General features: G+C 44.8%; 2 protein-coding genes and 1 long non-coding RNA gene across 6 annotated transcripts; 1 reads left to right on the top strand and 2 right to left on the bottom strand.

Moving 5' to 3' along the window:
- Positions 1 to 2,896: 2,896 nt before the first annotated feature.
- LOC141020905 (uncharacterized) lies at positions 2,897 to 4,094 on the bottom strand. Of its 2 annotated transcripts, XR_012180898.1 has the most exons (3): positions 3,650 to 4,094; positions 3,482 to 3,539; positions 2,897 to 3,396 (listed from the first exon to the last, which is right to left on the bottom strand). It is a non-coding gene; the product is annotated as an uncharacterized lncRNA (long non-coding RNA). The 2 variants fall into 2 exon arrangements; XR_012180897.1 differs by having other exon boundaries at positions 2,897 to 3,539.
- A 1,529-nt stretch (positions 4,095 to 5,623) lies between these two features.
- Positions 5,624 to 6,607, top strand: LOC109776832 (uncharacterized). The gene has a single exon (XM_020335500.4). The coding sequence runs from the start codon at positions 5,805 to 5,807 to the stop codon at positions 6,186 to 6,188; it is 384 nt and encodes a 127-aa protein (XP_020191089.1). The 5' UTR covers positions 5,624 to 5,804; the 3' UTR covers positions 6,189 to 6,607.
- Positions 6,608 to 8,004: 1,397 nt separating this feature from the next.
- Positions 8,005 to 11,229, bottom strand: LOC109776842 (putative lipid phosphate phosphatase 3, chloroplastic). 3 transcript variants are annotated; one of them, XM_020335508.4, is made up of 9 exons: positions 11,048 to 11,229; positions 10,635 to 10,725; positions 9,828 to 10,091; positions 9,646 to 9,733; positions 9,431 to 9,540; positions 9,226 to 9,319; positions 8,729 to 8,917; positions 8,587 to 8,646; positions 8,005 to 8,449 (listed from the first exon to the last, which is right to left on the bottom strand). In XM_020335508.4, exons 2-9 carry the CDS (start codon positions 10,653 to 10,655, stop codon positions 8,289 to 8,291), a joined length of 987 nt encoding a protein of 328 aa, XP_020191097.1. In that variant the 5' UTR covers positions 10,656 to 10,725; positions 11,048 to 11,229; the 3' UTR covers positions 8,005 to 8,288. The 3 variants fall into 3 exon arrangements, with proteins under 3 accessions (XP_020191097.1, XP_040259225.1, XP_045090510.1); XM_040403291.3 differs by having other exon boundaries at positions 9,828 to 10,094; positions 11,048 to 11,222; XM_045234575.2 differs by lacking the exon at positions 10,635 to 10,725 and having other exon boundaries at positions 11,048 to 11,222.
- Positions 11,230 to 11,802: the final 573 nt, after the last annotated feature.

Raw genomic sequence — 11,802 nt, 5'->3', positions numbered from 1 at the left:
TTTCTCTCTTTCAGGCACGCTACAATAAGGCGGATAAGGTGCCAGAGGTGTACGACCTGTATGCCATGGCCCACACTGCCTCTTTCAAGAAAGTCAAGGCTTTCTCTCAGTCTGACCTCGATGATGCAAACAACTTCACCAACATCTCCTCCCACAACAAGCTCGTGAGATATAGAGATGAGGGGAAGGCGAGGAAAGGGGAGGACTTTAACTCGAGCCAGGGTCCCATTGATCCAGAGCTGGTGATGATATCTAGTGGCGGGAGGTCCCATGGCTCCATAGCCATTGGAGATGGACTTATCCGTTGTCCTAGCACTCTCCCGGAGATCAAGGCGCGCCAGTCGAGCTCCGCTCCTGAGATAAGGCCTCGTGAACGGCCAGTGCAACTCGCCATCAAGGTTAGTGATACGTACTCAGTTATCTTTCTCCATTACATTGTGTGCGCTTCCATCAATGATTACAAATGGTCATGTGAGTGGTGTTGCAGGCTGCTATACAGACTGAGAGAGATAGAACGTAGAAACTTCTGGTGGAGGCGGCGGAGAGGCAGCGGGAGATGGAGGAGAGGACGAGAAAGATGGTGGAGGAGGAGAGGGCACGGAATGACATGCAGGCAAGGGCCATGTACGAGCTCCTTGTGGTAAGTTTCTTCTACAGATTACTTGCTAGTCTTAACATTTGAGTCTCATTACTAACTAGTATGACTCTGTTGTGAAAACCAAATGTGCAGTCTGTGTGCGAGAAGTCCGGTCAGCCCGCTCCGCCGATGCCAGTGATTGCTCCTGGGAGCACGGTGAGTTTAATTTGAATGGACATTACTTGCTAGTCTTAACATTTGAGTGTCATAATGCTAACGAGACATTGGAAATGATCTTTGGTGCAGCTTAACTCCAGAAACGCATCGCACGATCCTTCTCCAGGTAGCGGCACTAGCCACCCCGCTCCTACACCTCCCTGATCACGGTAAGTTTCTCTAGTGTTTTGCTTAACAAATGCATAAAGACCTAGACTTAGCTTTATTTCCTCCAATATGCTTACCATAATGACCTAGAGTTAGCTTCTTTTCCTCCAAAATGACCCATTTTACCTAGGTTAGCTTATAAATGATGCAGTTCATCCAAGTTAGCTCAAAAATGACCCATTTTACCTAGATTAGCTCCTAAATGATCCATTTTACCTACGTTAGCTTTAAAATGGCCCATTTCACCTAGGTTAACTCCAAAATGACCCATCTTACCTAGGTTATCTCATAAACGAACCATTTCAACTAATTTAGCTCATAAATGATCCATTTGACCTAAGTGAGCTCAAAAACGATCCATTTCACCTAAATTAGCTCTTAAATGATCCATTTCACCTAAGTTAGCTCAAAAAGATCCATTTCAACTAAATTAGCTCATAAATGATCCATTTCAATAAAGTTAGCTCAAAAAGATCCATTTCAACTAAATTAGCTCAAAAATGATCCATTTCAACAAAGTTAGCTCAAAAACGATCCATTTCAACTAAGTTAGCTCATAAATGATCCATTTGACCTAAGTGAGCTAAAAAACGATCCATTTCACCTTAGTTACCTCAAAAACGATCCATTTGACCTTAGTTAGCACATAAACGACCCATTTCAACTTAGTTAGCTCATATATGATCCATTTCACGTAAGTTAGCCCATAAATGACATACTCTTCTTGTTCTAGTCTTCTTCTTGTTCTAGTCACCTATTTCTAACTTTCTTATTTTTCATTTTGCAGATTTCATTCACTTGACGAAAGCTTGCATAGATGGAGTGCTCCTTATCCCTTTGTCTGTTTCTTTTGTATCGTTGAACTATGCATGTATCTTGGTAGTTGGATGAACTATGCTATGTATGATGGAACTTGCTAGTTGGATGGAACATATGTGATGGAACTATGTATGATGGAACTCTGCATGTTGGATGGATATCTTATATGTTTGCACTTTGCTGTGAAAATTGTTGTCATATATATCATATATATCTTATATGTTTGCTGTGAAATATATCTATATATGTCATATATATTTGTGATGAAAATTGTTGGATTTAATAAAAAACAGAAAAAAGAGCCAATATGCAGGCTCTTTGCCGTCTGCCACCGACGGCAACGGGCTCTTTGCCGTCAGCCGCAGACGGCAAAGAAGCCACGTGGCAGCCAACTGTGCTTCCTGGGAGCTGACCCATTTGGTCAGTTTGCCTACAGTGGCAGACGGCAAAGACTTTGCCATCAGTGGCAGACGGCAAAGAACCTGCACTTTGCCATCAGTGGCAGACGGCAAAGAACCTGCCATCTAGTGACGTGTAGATGACATCATACGGCGGACGGCAAAGACACTAGAAATTTTGCCGTCAGCGGCAGACGGCAAAGGCCTGCCGTTAGCCACTTAACGGACTGACAGCGCAATTATTGCCGTCCGCTCTCTTTGCCGTCCGCGGCAGACGGCAAAGGGCCTTTGCCGTCAGCCGCCAGGAAGCAGACGGCAAAGCAGCTGTTTACCGTAGCCTACTTTGCCGGAGCCTTTTGCCGTCCGCGGCTGACGGCAAAGGCCTTTGCCGTCCGCCTTTCGAGCCTTTGCCGTCCGCCGTGGCAGACGGCAAAATAGTTGTTTCCTGTAGTGTCTGATGCCTCTTCTTCAGCTTCTTCCCGCATTGCCGGCTCAGCTTCTTCCCCATTTGTTGTATCATCGTATTCAGGGAACTCATGGCCAGGATAGCTGTCGTCATCCTCTTCTTCTTCATTGTCTTCCATCATAACCCCTCTTTCTCCGTGCTTGGTCCAGACATTATAGTGGGGCATGAAACCGGACTTAAACAGGTGGACGTGAATGGTTCTTGACGTAGAGTAATTGTGATCATTCTTACAGACAACACATGGACAAGGCATAAAACCATCCGCCCGCTTGTTTGCCTCAGCTGCAAGCAAAAAAGTTTGCACGCCATTAATGAACTCGGGAGAGCATCGGTCATCGTACATCCATTGTCGGCTCATCTTCATTACACAACACCGAAAAGACCAAATTAATACAAGTTCATACATAAAGTTCATACGACACGTAAATGCAACAAACAAATAACTCTCTAACTAAAGCATTTAAATGCAACAACAAATGCGATCAAGATCGCAACTAAGGTAACAATTGATCCAACAGCATAATGATACCAAGCCTCACTATCAATGGCATATTTTCTAATCTTTCTAATCTTCAAGCCCATTTTCTCCATCTTGATCTTGTGATCATCGACGACATCGGCAACATGCAACTCCAATTCCATCTTCTCCCCTCAATTTTTTTCAATTTTTTTTTCAAATACTCGTTTTCTCTTTCAACTAAATTTAACCTCTCGACAATAGGGTCGGTTGGAATTTCCGGTTCACAAACCTCCTAGATAAAAATATCTATGTCAACTTGACGGGCATAATTTGTCATAAACACGAAATGCAACAACTAGTTTTAAAAGAGAATATACCACATCTGAATCATAACAAGGACGAGGGCCAACGGGGACGGATATCAAAACCATGGCACTATGTATAACAAACAACGTACGGGTAAGATAATTATACGAGTAACTATATATCAAAATCACACAAACATCAATCTGATAATGTAAAACATTCATGAACAAGAGGCTCACCACAAGGTGGTGCCGGCGACGGGACGGTGCGGGCGATCGACGGTGGTTACGACGGAGATTTAGAAGGCACTAAGTAAACCACACCTACGTATGGAAACTAAGTGTTATTTTTGACCTCAAATTGTATATAAATCAAATACTAGCACATATATTTCCTCTCAAATTACTAAACTCATAAATTAATCACTATACAAAGCATTGCAAGAGCTAATCTAGCAATGAGAGATGAAAGGACAAAGTTGCTAACTTTTGTGATCATTTGAATGGATGGGGGCCTTCAAATCTTGACAAATTTTGGGCAAAATGTGTGATGAGCTCGAGAGGAAGAGGGGAAGAACAGAGAGGAGAGGGGAAAGGGGAAAGGGAAAGAACAGAGCGAGCTCGGGTGAACGAAGGGTTTATGTAGGACGACCTTTAGCACTGGTTCATGCCACGAACCGGTACTAAAGGTGCTGGAGGGGCCCCGGACTGACAACATCCTGCCACCACTCACTTTAGTACCGGTCTGTGGCACGAACCGGTGCTAAAGGTTCGCCACGAACCGGTACTAATGAGAGCGGCCGGGTAGCCGTTGAAACCGGCACTAATGCACACATTAGTGTAGGCTCAAAATCAAACCGGCACTAATGTGCTTGACATTTGACCCTTTTTCTACTAGTGCTGCATGCGTGGTAACTTAGTTGTACTACGTCTGGTAGTTTTTGGCCAGAAAAAAAAGTTATCGAAATATAACAATATGGGATCTAGTTTCGAAGGTCTCTTCGCAGCGATTTTGTTTTATGTCAAAGTAATTTTTCAATCCGACCGTCGGTTTGAGCTACAGAACATTTTAAAGTTTCAAAATAAAAGAGAATCTTTTAACGACATCGTCACATTTTTATATTACTTTGCATGCATATGGCAAGGCCATGCATGCTCTTCTCTCGCTTTTTGCTTACTAATCGGGCTGCATGTACGTGATCAGTTAGGCTAGGGTGTGTTCGGATATGTCGCTTAAATTGAGAACATAAGAAAGATATCACTGTCCATTTATAAATACACTTTGGTCCTTAATTTTAGAGCTATCACAACCAACTGAGCTCTCCAATTTGAAATCGGATCACCCGATTTTGACCGTGTCAACATTGTTTTTTCCTCAAGGAGCTCTGTCGCTCAATCCTTTAAATCCACTATAGTCCCTAATTTGGAACTCCCCTATTCAACCGAGGTACTCAATTTTGGATTTGGTTCATAATTTTGACCAGAGTCAACAATTTTTAAAATCAATCGGCATCCACAATACTGAATAAATGAAATATAGAAATTCATTTCATGATGAATCTATTGATACTGATTTGGTATTATAGATATTGAAATATTTCTCTAATAAATTAGTCAAGCTTAAAGAAGATTGACTTCTCAAAAAAACAATACACCTTATATTTTAAAACAGATGAAGTAGAAAAATTATGGAAATCCGACAACATCAATGACACAGTAAAGTGTGCCTAACCCTTCTAAATTGCCAATGGACTTGCCCGTCCTAACAAAGCTTAACAACATTCAGCCCTCATTCAATTTTCCTGGCCCCGCCACCGCTAACAAGAGATTACAGAAAATGTTTAATTGTATTTTCAGGCAAAAACTGTCTATTTTGAACGGGTAAAAGAATCCAGTGCGCGGCAGATTTAGCGAAAACCAGTGAACAAAGAGTCCAACGTCGGCGTTGCCCGCCCCAGGTGCGCCGTGTTAAAAGCTTGAAACTGAAACACGGTACGACGACCGGCCAGTCCAACATCCTGAGGAGACCCTATCATCCACAGCCGGCCCCAAAAAAGATATTCTGCCGTCCCGCTGCACCGCCCTCCCTCCATGATTCGCACGGTTGACCGGCCCTGGAGACCGGAGAGCGAGTTGGACGAGCCTGGTCGATCGGGACCTAGACCCAGCCTTCCTACGGAGCTTCGCTTGGCTTCGAACGCACACGTCGCGTTCAGCAAGAGCTCTAGTTTGAGGGCCATCAACACCACCCGGATATATATCACCCACCACACCAACAATGTCAGTTTCAGGGCCATCAACACCACCACTGCACTGATACCCACGCTAGTTCGAGGATAGTGCTGCTTGCCACAACCAGTAGCCCCAGGCCCAGCACGCACGAGCCACCTATAGAATGTGCTTCGAGTTCGGCTCGTGCTTCGGCGGCGGCAGGCGGGACGACTACGGCCGCAGCAGAGGGAACCACGGCCACGGCTACTTGTCGGAGCCGGCGCCGGAGTACCGGCAGCCGCCCATCATCGACGTCCACGAGGCTGGGCACAAGGCCTACCACGACAGCACGCCGAAAGCCGACCACGCCCACGCCGGCAGCCACGCAGCCTACTTGCAAGACCAGGCTGGCGGCGAGACGCCGCCGAGGCATCCCGCGTGGCACAACAAGGTCGGCGACGACGCCGGCAACGGCGCCTACACGCCGCGCCACCACGAAGCTGCGGCTGATCACAGGGGCAACGCCGCCATGGCTTACCACCCTCGTCAGGTACTAGCTAGTCGTTAGGATTAGCTAGTCGTCAGGGGCAGTTCATCGGCCCGTCAATTCCTCCCTCTCTTTTCACTCTGTTTCATTCAGTAGCTCTGTCTTTTTTTCCTGTCCTTGTATGTTTGGGTTTTGGTCAGTCGTCTTCCTATCTGCCCAAACGGAGAGGCACCTAGAGCATAGAGTGTGTCTAAGAACCGGAGGCTGTGGATTTTGAGAGAGAGCCTCCATGGTCTCTACGGCAGGGAGAAGGTCCAGTAGCTCCAGGAAGCTTTTGCTGGCAGATGGTTCTACCTTTACTAGTCTGTTTGTGTAGTTTCTTACTTGTAATTTAGCTGCCGCTGCTTTCACCTTGTATCATAAGTATATAATCAAGTGAAAGAAAGCATTGCCAAATCTCTATTATCTCTGTTTTCACTGTGTGGTGTTTTCCCCTTTCACTTTCCTCACAAACATTGTGAATCACTGAGCAGCAGGAAAGATGTTCATTGCTTCTTGGCAGATCATCATCTACTGCTCGGAACAGAGCTCGGCGAAATCTTGCACCGAATCAGCATATTTGCTAAATACAACTCTACTGCAAAAACCATACAGAGTATTGTGTAACTACCAACGGTTCTCCAAATAGAAGGACTGTTCACCCATTAGATTTCGTCACTGGTGTGACATAATCAGTAACGAACATCTTATGTCACGAAATGCGCGAGAAAGACACCCATATGTATCTATTGGGAGTTGGACAACAAGGCGAGCTTAAAGCAGATATCCCATACACAAAGTTTCTGCCAGCAAATTAGAGAATAAAGTGACAGATTGTAGGTTTGCAACTCACTCTGTTTTTCTAGGTAATGAACAACTCGCTCTATCTTGGAAGTTTTCAAACAAAAAGTGGAATGTTCTTGAAACAAAAAGGACCCTACCTTCTTGCAGTTCACTTTCTTTTTCAGTTTGCTTTCCACAACTCTATCTTGTTAACAGCCGCAGTTTTAGTTCTCGGAAAAGGGAAGTGCAGATCTGTCCATGATTCATATTTCTGATGGCATTTTCATTTTTGTATGCATATACCTGTGCTGGTCCAGTAGCACAGTATGAAAGTTAATCGACTTTCTTCCAATTTATTCCTTCAGACTCTTGCCCCGTCGTATAGCCGTTACCGAATAGGGAAAAAAGCATATCAAAAGTTACATAGACGGTAAAAACTTGCCTTGCTAATGCCACCGTATCAGATTAAACAAGGGACACTTTGGTCTGCGCTCTTGAAAGAAAAGAAAAAAAGCGAAAGTGGAAGAATCCGCTCGCAATCTAGTTGTTTTCACTGCGGTTAAAGTGCCAATCATGCCACCTGAAATGGCATTATTGGTTTCTGGCTAAACACACGCATTGGGATGCTCAGTGCACTTCTACCGAAGAAGCGAATACCGCTTTGTTGAAACCTATAAAATACAGACACCGAAGCGCGTAGCTTTTTCCGGTGTGCGTGCGACAGAAGCATATTTAACAACACTAAGGAATGCTTTCCAGCAAGATTAACATAACACAGAATCACAGAGCCGGTAGCGGTTGCCCTCATGGTGTAAAGCAGAGATTTCAGGGATCTGCTGCCTTTTGCCTCTAGCTCAACAACTAAGATCATTGATCCGTGTCAATCTCTTCTTCCCAGCTTGGAATAAGACCAAGGACGGGGAATAAATACAGTCGGTCAGTATACGTTTGCACTTTTATGTATGAACTGATAGATACAGAGCCACTGGACCACTAGCTACCCTGGGCGGTGCAACCTGGTAGAGAATGTTCAATGGCTCTAGATATGCCTGTCATTATCGCCACTCAGTTGTGCTTGTTTAACAGCGGAATAAGTTCGTACTCACTTCTTCCACCAGCCACTCACATGGTCTACGATGTTAACACATGATTTAGATACAACAGGTGGCCCTAGAACAACTAGGTCAGAATATACTGAGCGAGTAGTTTTTGTACACAAGAGGAACAGGCATAAACCTGAGGTGGAGATAGCATATATCTAGTCCTAAACTCCTAGTACTTGCTTAGTGCACACATAAAAAAGTTTTTAAGGCATGCTTACTGTATAAGGTACGCTAGTCGGTTCCACAGAGGGGTGAGTTACACACTTCCAGATTCCAAATCATTTCTTGATCTCCCGTTATGGTGTTGGCCGGTCAATCCGATATGATGCTCACCTGCAGACTGTTGGTTTTGTGCATTATTTGAATTGCCCGCCTCAAGCTCCTCCAGCATGTGGAAGTATGCATAGGGCCCCCAACCTTGTAGGGAAAAAAGGATGAGACTGTCAGTTCAAACAGAAAAAAAACAATATCAAACAATATATTGATAATACCTAAACAAGAAACTGAACTAATAGCAGAAGATATTTTCATTATTTTTGTGGAGATTGAACAACCTTGATGGTGATATGGAGGAGGGAAAAAGTGCAGATAGCACAGCACTGCCATGATATATCCTGAAATATATCGATTAAACATGGTTACTGAAGGCCACAGGATGCCATGCATTTGTGAAGAGAGCGGGGAAGAAGTACAAACCAATCAGGCCGCCGACAAACACATCCTCCCAGTGGTGCCGATAGTTGTCTATTCTAGAAATCCCAACAAGCGAAGCAAGAAGAAGAGGAAGAATCACGATGCAAAGTTTTGCCACGTGACCTTTGCGATCAAACGCCTTGATTTTGCCAGATAAGTATAGTGACAAAAACCCAAGTCCAGCAAAAGACCCTGAAATAAAATTCTGTTAACTACTGACTGTGCACGAAAAATGACCATAGTAGAGCACTATTTTCTAGTAAACAATGGAAGTGATATGATTATTCACAGTATCAACCTGAGATAACTACCTAACATAAAGCAAAGCATGGATATCCAGACTATCAAGTCAAGTCCAAGTTTATAGCACCAAAAAAGAGATAAGCTAGTAAAATTTAAGCTACAACACGTATGCAGCAATTGTTGACAATCTACCTCGGAGAGCTCTATCCATCAACATCGCATCTAGTGTAGACATGCACGTAAGGGTACAAACTTACACGACGTGTGTCCACTAGGAAAACTCTTGCGCCCATCGGTTAAGAAACCTTTCTCGCCATGGCAGATCACACCACCTGTCACTTGATCATATACCTGAGATAAACATGCCAGGAAAGTGCCATGTTAATTTTACCTAGCAATGGAACATGCCAACGCTTTAAAGTATGGAACTATACGGACATACAAAAGTCAGAAAATGCATACCTGCCTTCCATCAGGAAAGCACCGCCAAAAGAAGTCTGGCCTAGGTCTCCCTACTGCATTCTTTATCACATCAGTGAAAGCGGCAGTGATCAGCACAGCAAAAATAACACCTGCATTTTCCATATATGAACAGGGTCATGCGAAACTTCGCAATTACAGAATAAGTGCACAGAACAACGCAACCATCAGATGGAGACACAAACAGAATTAATCACCTAGTGTTGCGTGGTGAAGATCATAGACGTCTCTTCTAGCAACATACAGTGCTATGAAGACAAGCACAGGGCACAGCATAGAGATTACCTGTTGAAAGGTCCAGCACCCAGTAAGTATAAGAGAAGAAGGGTGAGTATAAGCTTGTGTCAGGGTATGAAATTACAGAGGTTCAGAAACGTACAGGAACAGCCCATGCTGGCACGGTACTCTGTTTCACCGGGTACCTAATATCAGTCATCATATCCTTCCCGACGAACCGGTTAAACGGGGGAGCATAATGCAAGACGACCACGACCGCGGCGAGGAGAATAAGAACGACCCAATCATACGTGTGCTTTCTTGCCAGTCCATATCCATGCGTCTGAACCGTGTGCTGAACCTGCTGCATCCTATCCGGCTGGCCAGAAACCGGTGTGCCAGGACCCTCAGTGGTTTGTGCGCAGTTCTGCTATAAGAAAATATAAATGGTGAGTATCAGTAGGCAGTAGCTCAATGTAAGCAAACTTCACCGAGGCGTAAATTCGACTGAAGAATTTGGCTGCATCGTTGAATGGGTTATCTGAATATATATGCTAGGCCTACCATCCTCGGTCTGATTCTTACGAGAACATGATCATATCCTGACGAAATATGTTTGTGGAATACTAGCTACAGTAGTAGCATACAAAAATCTACAAGATGTAGGTGACAATGCAGCAGTAACAGTAAATATGAGCCGTGCTTCAGACAGAGTAGCAGGCTTACTGAATTCATAAAACCTCGACGACTATATTATTTGCAACAACAAAGAACACATGAATTTAGATGGGACGCACATTACAACTTACTGAACTCATAGAGCACGCACAATCCACAGCCGGGCAATCTTTGCCGAGCAATACTAGAGCAGAGATCCAATGCAGAGCTGTACTATTATGCAGGCAATGCAATGCAGAGTTGTGTGACGCAGACTACATAATAAATAGCAGAGTTGGATCCTTGGCCTCACCGTGTTGCCTCCACCACGCATCGAAGACCGCGAGACGAAGCAGGACAGGCCACAGACCTGTCTTTACGCCGTAGGCAGGCAGGAAATTCCCCTGAACCAAGCAAGCACGCGTCAATCTAAGCACCAGCGGTATTTCAAGTGCATTTCCGTTCGCATCACCAAGCACCTCAACTGAATCTAGGCTGGAAAGTGCGAAAGTGACGCTGTCGATTCACGGATGGATGGGTTATAAACCCCAACACAGGGGAGCCAGGGCTGCTAAACCCTCCTCGCCTCAGAACAAGAAACCGAATACAGATGAAATAAAAGACGGGTGCGGTGGTGGATCGAAACCCTAGAACATAAAATGGCGACAAAATCTCGTTATTTTAGGACGGAAAAAAGAAAGGAATTTGGGGAGCGGCGCGCCTCACCTCGGAATTAAACCCTTGTGGGTGGAGAAGGTGGCGATGGAACGGAGGCAGGGACGGATCCGGAGATTTTCGCCGCCGACGAGGGGGCAGGGAAGGCTGGAGCAGGGGGTGCCGGAGCAGGGATTGTGGTTGGGTGCGGAGGGCGGTGCCGTCTGCCGTGCCGCGACACGTGCGGGTACGCCGGAACAAGAGCGGACCACACCACCGCCGCTCTTCTCCTCTGTTTCCCTTTCCATTTCTGCGGATGGGCTGGGCTTTCGAAGCAAGTCAAACGGGTACAATGCATTCTGAGCAGCTGGGCTCACATATATATATTTTTTAGAGAGGAAGCTGGACTTCATGCAAAACGCCTCTCGTCTCTCTCTCCTGGGCTGGCATGTGTGTGGCCTCGGCCCACGATCGTTAACACATTTCCATTCCGCTCACTCGACCCTGTGCAATTGTTCACCAAGAAAGAAAGGAAAAATCAACTCTGTAGAAAAGAGAGAACCCGGGTACACATAAACCCGCTTTTGAAAAAATTATTTTTAACACGCTTTAAAATGTTTGAAAGTTTCAAAACAAAATTCCATGCATACACGTTTGCAAAATATGTTAGCGGCACAAGGTTTTGCGAGAAAATGTTTTTTTTATTTTGCATCCACAAAAAAAAAATCAGTGCTTCTAAATATCATTCCATGAAACTTTCTGTGCGCGCATAGAAGTGGCGATGTACGTGCGTAACTTTTTTTCATAATTTTTTGCCGTCAGGAATG

Source organism: Aegilops tauschii, chromosome 3 (assembly GCF_002575655.3).
Source record: "Aegilops tauschii subsp. strangulata cultivar AL8/78 chromosome 3, Aet v6.0, whole genome shotgun sequence".
Classification (NCBI taxonomy): domain Eukaryota; kingdom Viridiplantae; phylum Streptophyta; class Magnoliopsida; order Poales; family Poaceae; genus Aegilops; species Aegilops tauschii.
The sequence above is the reverse complement of the archived record's forward strand: the minus strand, read 5'-3'. Positions and strand labels throughout refer to the sequence as shown.